General features: G+C 43.6%; 1 protein-coding gene across 2 annotated transcripts in view; it reads right to left on the bottom strand.

The window, feature by feature from the left end:
- Positions 1–558: 558 nt before the first annotated feature.
- Positions 559–7,960, bottom strand: part of slc1a1 (solute carrier family 1 member 1) — a 53,997-nt gene continuing 46,595 nt past the window's right edge. For both annotated transcript variants that reach the window (XM_061710038.1, XM_061710039.1), the window contains 2 exons: positions 6,029–6,163; positions 559–1,352 (listed from right to left, as the gene is read on the bottom strand). In XM_061710038.1, coding sequence (XP_061566022.1) covers positions 1,112–1,352; positions 6,029–6,163 — 376 coding nt within the window. In that variant the 3' untranslated portion in view covers positions 559–1,111. The remainder of the gene's footprint in view (positions 1,353–6,028; positions 6,164–7,960) is intronic.

The following is a 7,960-nucleotide window of genomic DNA, read 5'->3' as shown; positions in this document are numbered from 1 at the left end:
CAACGTTTTAGTTTTTGTATCGCAATTTCGTGGCACGATATATTGTTACACCCCTATGCATCTTCAAAGCACGTCACAGAAATAACATCACACTTCAGAAAACTTCTGAAAAAGAGCATAATGTGTCTTCTTTATTGACTTTCCAAATGTCAAGAGGAAAAATGGTTCCAGACAGTATTCTGTAATCGCTTTACCACCCCAGCTTAGACCACAGTGAAGTATGGATGTCAGATTGGGATAAAGCACTTGAAAAGATGCGTTAATGACCTGGTTATTAACACATAATCCCGTCTACAGTCCAACAGTTCAACATTAGGTACAAGTTTAAGTTAATAGTACACCGTGCATTTTCCCACACATGGTCTAAACACAGACACAATTACTTGATTTAGTTTTGTTCATACTTCGTAATTCATCAGTAAATGTCCGTGAACTGGCTCTGAAAAAGAAAAGTCTTTAAACTTCACAGTGTTCCTTCACGTCATCAGCCTGTGGAAGGTCCTGGGATAGAACAAGTGCGGCCAGCGATCGACCCCCCCCCACCCCCCCCCCCCCCCTTCTGCACATTGTTTCATGCACCTTGGTGAAAAATCTCCTTGTGTGTTTTGGCACAATTTTAATATAGATATACAATAACATCAATATACAAGCAGTGCATTATGGGGCATAAACATTCAACAGCAGCCACCCAAAAAGGACCAACGAAACATCTGTATATCGTCTAATAAGCTTGTTAAGCACAGTTTGAGCTCTTTGTTAGCTAATATATATATTTATCTTGTAAAATAGACACATATACCTTTGCTCCAAAGGGAACACACACACACACACACACACACTCACACACGCACACACACACAGGCTTCTTAATCTTGGCACAATTTAAGTGTAATAAGGAAGCACTTGAATTTATTGGTTGTTATAAATGTCCAAAATGGAGCGTAATAATGGTGAGTAAGCGTAATAATGGCTCCTGTTGCTGATGTCGGAGCGTCGATGGGCCGTTTGGACGGATTTCCTCTCTAGTTATCGTGCGGATACATGATGGGAAGGCTTTCCGTGTTCTGCAGCAATGTGGCACTTTAACCGCTCCTCCGAGACCACCGGGACGCTAAAACTGGGAGGTTTCTGTGAAGGAGATGGCGTCGGTCTTGTCCACCGTGAAGCCTCCGTTGACGTAGGACTTCTTCTCGCTTTCCTCGTCATCCAGAGTCGCCTCCAGGGCAAAAGGGTTGGCGACATCCACGTCCGAGATCAGGTCCATCCTCTCCAGCTCCTTCTTGGAGAGTTTCTGAACGATCCCGGCTCCGTAAGCGTCGCCCAGCACGTTGATCATTGTTCGGAAGCGATCCCTGGAAGACACCAGTTTCAGTAAATCCTCAGCAGTGCTTTTGCATTCTGCTTTTCAGTCTCAATATGCTGCATTTATGCTGCACAAAAAAACCATTAAAAACCGAAATTAAAGCTGCAAGCAGCGATGAACGGGCCCTCGCACTCACGGCCACCGCCCCCCATAAGCATATCAGAAACGATACCACCCACGACTTCCTATGTCAAACCATTCAAAAGTTATAGCAGAAAAAAGGGACAACCAATCAGAAGAAGGGGCGGGGCTAGTTCAGGCCAATGAAGGTCAAGGACTCATTACAGAGTCCCATGACACCACCCACGACTCTCTATGTCAAAACATTCAAATGTTATAGCAGGAAATAGGGACAACCAATCAGAAGAAGGGGCGGGGCTAATTAAGGCCAAAGAAGCTCAAGGACTCATTACAGAGTCCCATGACACCACCCACGACTCTCTATGTCAAAACATTCAAATGTTATAGCAGGAAATAGGGACAACCAATCAGAAGAAGGGGCGGGGCTAATTTTCACCAATTATGGTCAAGGACTCTATACCGAGTCCCATGACACCACCCACGACTCTTTATGTCAAACCATTCAAAAGTTATGGCAGAGAAAAGTATTCTAGGGGGCGCTGTTGAGCCGTTAGGCCACGCCCATTAATGCAAACCATGAAATATCAAATTTATCGCCAAGCCTGGCTTGCATGTAAAATTTGGTGACTTTTGGAGAACTATCAAATATGGACCAATCAGATGAAGGGGACGCGCGTAGTTGCAAGATGAAGCACATTTTGAGGTATAACACACCTGGGTGCACGTTACGGTTCGGGCCGTATTAATTGCCGAAGGAATGGCATAAATTGCGCCAAAATTACACAATAAATTAAAAATGGCTGACTTCCTGTTCGGTTTCGGCCATGGCGCCAAGAGACTTTTCTTTAAGTTGCGACATGATACAGGTGTGTACCGATTTTCGTTCATGTACGTCACACCGTATTCTGGGGCTTGAGGCGCAAAGTTTTTTCGGTCTGAACAACCAGATGAAGGGTGGGCGCGCTTTTTGGCGTCTAGCGTCGCCACGGTAACGCTTTTGAAAGAGAAAATTAATGCGTGTTGTCGCAGGATGAAGACGCACATTTTGATGTATAACACACTTAGGGGCACGTTACGGTTCGGGTCGTATTAACTGCCGAAGGAATGGCATAAATTGCGCCAAAGTGACACGATTAATTCAAAATGGCTGACTTCCTGTTCGGTTTCGGCCATGTCGCCAAGAGACTTTTCTTTAAGTTGTGTACTGATACAGGTGTGTAGCGATTTTCGTGCATGTACGTCAAACCGTATTGTGGGGCTTGAGCCACAAAGTTTTCCGGGGGGCGCTGTTGAGCCATTTTGCCACGCCCATTAATGCAAACCATTAAATATCAAATTTTTCGGCAGGCCTGACTTGCATGCAAAATTTGGTGACTTTTGGGGAACTATCAAATATGGACCAATCAGATGAAGGGGGGCTTGCCTTATGGCATCTAGCGTCACCACGGTAACACTTTTGAAAGAGAAAAGTAATGCGCATAGTCGCAAGATGGAGACGCACATTTTGATGTATAACACACCTGGGTGCACGTTACGGTTCGGGCCGTATTAATTGCCGAAGGAATGGCATAAATTGCGCCAAAATTACACAATTAATTCAAAATGGCCGACTTCCTTTTCGGTTTCGGCCATGGCGCCAGGAAACTTTTCTTTAAGTTGCGACATGATACAGGTGTGTACCGATTTCCGTGCATGTACGTCAAACCGTATTGTGGGGTTTGAGGTACAAAGTTTTCCGGGGGGCGCTGTTGAGCCATTTTGCCACGCCCATTAATACAAACCATGAAATATCAAATTTATCGCCAGGCCTGCCTTGCGTGCAAAATTTGGTGACTTTTGGGGAACTATCAAATATGGACCAATCAGATGAAGGGGGGCGCGCCTTATGGCGTCTAGCGTCGCCACGGTAACACTTTTGAAAGAGAAAAGTAATGCGCGTAGTCGCAGGATGGAGACGCACATTTTGATGTTCTCGAAGGAATGGCATATATTGCTCCAAAATTACGCGATTAATTCAGAATGTTCAAAATGGCCGACTTCCTGTTAGGTTTCGGCCATGGCGCCAAGAGACTTTTCTTTTAGTTGCGACATGATACAGGTGTGTACCGATTTTCGTTCATGTACGTCAAACCGTATTGTGGGGCTTGAGGCGCAAAGTTTTTTTTCTGTCTGAACCAATCAGATGATGTTTTCAAGGGGGCGCTGTTGAGCCATTTTGCCACGCCCATTAATGTAAACCATTAAATATCAAATTTTTCGCCAGGCCTGGCTTGCGTGCAAAATTTGGTGACTTTTTGGGAATGTTTAGGGGGGCAAAAAAGCCTTCCTTTTGTCAGAAGAAGAAGAAGAAAAAAAAAAGAAAGAAAGAAAGAAAGAAAGAAAAATTCCTACAGATACAATAGGGCCTTCGCACTGTAAGTGCTCGGGCCCTAATAAAGAAAAATTCCTACAGATACAATAGGGCCTTCGCACTGTAAGTGCTCGGGCCCTAATAAAGTCGAAATTTCGTGAATAAAGTCGAAATTTCGAGAATAAAGTTGAAATACAATTTTGTGAATAAAGTGTAAATGTCTCCTCTAGTCCATCAAATCAAGTTATCAGAGTGACTGACAGCTCTGCAGCAGCAGCCGTAACTACCTAACTAACTAACTAACTAACTAACTAACTAACTTACATCCTTGGAGTGGAACGTTAAGGCTACGTTTCTGAAGTTATGCAACTGCATATGTGTGATATGTGTTTCAAATCAATATCGTAAAGCCAATTCTTGTATTCTGAACCTTGTTGTTCAACTATATTCAAACATTTCGACTTTTTTCTCGACATTTCGACTTTTTTCTCGAATTGCATAATGAAAAAAAAATCTTCCTCCTCTAAATATTATTTTTATTTTTTCCTGCCTAGCCCTAATACTCCGTAGACCCGCCTCCACAGCTGACCTCAAAACACAATTTATGGACAATTTTGATGCAACAGATGTGATAATGATGAACCCATAATGTACATGAGATGAAATGCACACAATGGATTATTATTGATACATTCAATAAAGTTAGAAAAAGCATGTTGGGTTCATACTCTTGTCTATATTGTCCCAACCTTTTCTTTTTAAATACTTTTTTGTGGCTCTAGAGACCTTTACTTTCAAAGTTGTATACAGGAAACCTGGGTAGAGGGAGGGGGAAGACGCGCAGTAAAGAGGGACACGCCGGGATTCAAACCCACGCCACATGCAGGAAAGCGATATTATCTGAGGTGCCTGCTGAATGAGGTGGAATGAGCTCCGCAAGGCCAGGTCCCAACCTTTCTGATGGGTCTACAAAATATATGGCGCTTTCCACTAGCACCTACTCAGCTTGACTCAACTCGGTTTGGTTCTTTTCCACTAGGGTAACGTGCCGAGTAGATACCTTCTGTAACTACTCTGTCAGGAGGAGGAAATCAGTGAAAGAGCTTCTTAACCCTTGTGCTGTCTTTGGGTCAAGGGAGGGTGAAGGGAGAAAAGATGGAAGGAAGGAAAGAAGGAAGTAATGAACAAAGGAGAAAAGAAGGAAAGAAGGAAGGAAGTAGGAATGGGAGTAAGGAAGGGAGAAAAGATGGAAGGAAGGGAGAAAGGAAGGAAAGAAGGGAGAAAAGCAAAGAAGGGAGGGAGGAAGGAATGGAGAAAAGGAAAGAAAGAAGGGAGGGAAAAAGGAAGGAATGGAGAAAATAAGGAAAGAAGGAAGGAAAAGCAAAGAAGGTAATAAAGGAACAAATGACGAAAGGGAGGTAGGAAGAAAAAGGAGTAAAGGAGGGTAAAAAAGGAGGAAAAGAGGAAAGGAAGAAGGAAGGAGAGAGCATGGCAGGAGGAAAGAAGGATAGAAGAATTGGGTCATTTTGACCCAAAGACAGTACAAGGGTTAAAGGATTCTTGTTCATTTTATTCAACCAGCAATGGCAGCATAAGTCTGTTTCATGGTCCAACTCTGAGGTGCAGATGTTCATAAACCTGGTGCTGAGGAGAGAATTAAAAAGGTATCGAGACGGAGATAAGGAACGACCAGATCTACCAGGAGCTCTGTCACTTCATAGCTGCTCACGGCTCCAGCTAACTGTTCAGCAGCACCGAGACAAACTAACAAAAAAAAAAGTGTTGACGCTTGAAGCTTCTTTCACTTTCATTTTTTAACTTGATATCAAACACAAGCCACAGACCCAGCAGCATCTATCATCTCCTCCAGGTTCTACATCTTTAGTGTTGTTGTCTTCTTCCTTTAGATACACAATCAAATACATCACAACAGCTTCACTCCAACCTCCTACTTCTGCTCCAGGTGATGAATTGTTATGGAAAAGAAACCAGGCTGAGTAGAGCCGAGTAGGTGCTAGTGGAAAAGCGCCAATAGTTTTTTGCTAGCTAGTAACATGCAGATACAGAGGCAAAAGAAAAGAGGTAAAATCCTAAAAGAATATTATTAGAAAACAAGTCTTCCTTCCTTCCTGGATGGATCAGTCCGTCCTCCCTGCATCCCCAGTTTACCTGGTCTAGACCCAGAGAGGGATAACCGGGACAACCTTTTCATGGAAGAGATCAATAACACTCACAGCAGCCAGTCCACCGCCACTATCAGGGTGACGTCGCTCGCAGGTAACCCAACAGCTGTTAGGACGATCACCATGGTGACCAGCCCGGCGTTAGGGACCCCCGCTGCTCCAATACTGGCCACCGTCGCCGTGATACTGAAACAAAAGAAGCACCAAGTTAGAAAAGAAACGCTTCGCCACATCAGACATCCCTGCTCAAATAAAAAGATGTAGAAAGACTCAGAGCAGCATGAACCAACGAAAGCAGTTTGTCAAAGAAAATAAATTAAATCAAATTAAATTCCATTACTAACTCAAATACACGTTGTGTACAAACGTCTGTCCTGAAACAAGAAAAAGTAAAAAGTGCTGGGAATTAACTGGTTTTCTGTATTTATTTGCCATAAAATGTGTTCTGATCTTCATCTAAGTCATTATAATACACAAAGACGCTCTGCTTAAGCTGATAACACAGCAACAATTTGATTTATTGTGTCTATAATGAAGACAACCATTAAATATTCACAGTGCTGGATTTAAGTAAGCAGATAGACATTATTGACCTAACTAGAGTCTCGTTCATTAAATGAGCTTAGAAGTGTGGTATCGAGCTACTTTCATAAAAAAAAAAACATACATTTTGAATTTGCTGTTGATAAGAATCACCTGCTGCTGTGAATCACGCCTCGCAAAAAGGAGATAGACATACAATCAAAACAGTTGATCTGCACAAGGTGAAAGGATGTAGCGTCATCCAAACGTGTTCAGACACTCACGAGTCGGCAGTTAGACGGACAAAAGTAAAGACGGATCAATACTGGAGCTGCTCTTACTGACAGTAGGTGCCAAGATGACCCCAAAGACACATTACAGCCCTTAATACGCAATGAAAACCTAAGGGCCAATCCCAATACACCCCCTACTTTCTACCACTAGCCCTCCCTCACTACCACTACCCCTAAAAAAGAAGCCACAGATTTTAGGGCACTTCTAATCTTCCCAGGGCCCAGTCCCAATACTCCCACTACTCCTACTTTTCAGAACTACCCCTAAATTTTGCGTGCTACGTCACTGCATGGTTTACGTTCGGGTACGTAAGCGACTGTGTAGTTACGTTTGCACATACGTCACCATATCAGGAATCCCAGAGCTAAAAGCTGTTTTAATTTCAGCTGTAGCGCTGTTAATATGCCACTTTATTAAGTTTTAATATTTTTTCAGGCGTAAAAGTAGCCGTTAAGATCCCCAACCTGGGCTCAGTTTATCCAAATAACGCCTGTTAAGAAATTTGATTCAATATTTTCGGAAAAGAGCCACCGGCTCAGAGCAGCAGCAGCTCACGGCCGGGTCAACCTGCGCCGTCGTCCCGGGGAGAAACCTGCAGCTCTGTGGAGAATTACCGCTGGCTGAAACAAATCATTTAGGAAAATAAATGTTGGTTTAATAGATGAAATCTAACAGTTGTAGCTACGCCTGTTAAGAAATTTGCTCCGAAAATTTCGGGATCAAAACCGCCTGCCGGCTCGGGAGCTGATTTATGGTTCCGCGTTAAATCGACGCAGAGCCTACAGTGTAGGGTACGGCGTAGGGTACGGCGTAGGGTACGGCGTAGGGTACGGCGTAGAGTACGGGGTGTGTCGCCGCCAAACCCGGATTACCCAATGGGCATTATGGGCGGGCGCCCAGGGGCCCACGCGCATCTAGGGGCCCATGGCCGAGCCTCTTTGCTTTTTTTTTTTTTTTTTTTTTGAGGGATTGGGGCAGCTAGAATTGGAGAAACCCGTAGACTGTATAACCAATAAAAATTACGTAGATTTTTTTTTTACCAAAATGGAATGTTTTGATTGGTCAAACAGCTAGCAGTCGGACGTCACTGTCCTTATAAACGCAGCACTGACTGCTCGCTCGGTCGGCAATAAAGCTACCGTTAAAAACAATACATGAGCGACCAAA

Source organism: Cololabis saira, chromosome 20 (assembly GCF_033807715.1).
Source record: "Cololabis saira isolate AMF1-May2022 chromosome 20, fColSai1.1, whole genome shotgun sequence".
Lineage (NCBI taxonomy): Eukaryota > Metazoa > Chordata > Actinopteri > Beloniformes > Belonidae > Cololabis > Cololabis saira.
Note: the sequence above shows the minus strand (reverse complement) of the source record. Positions and strands in the feature narration are given on the sequence as shown.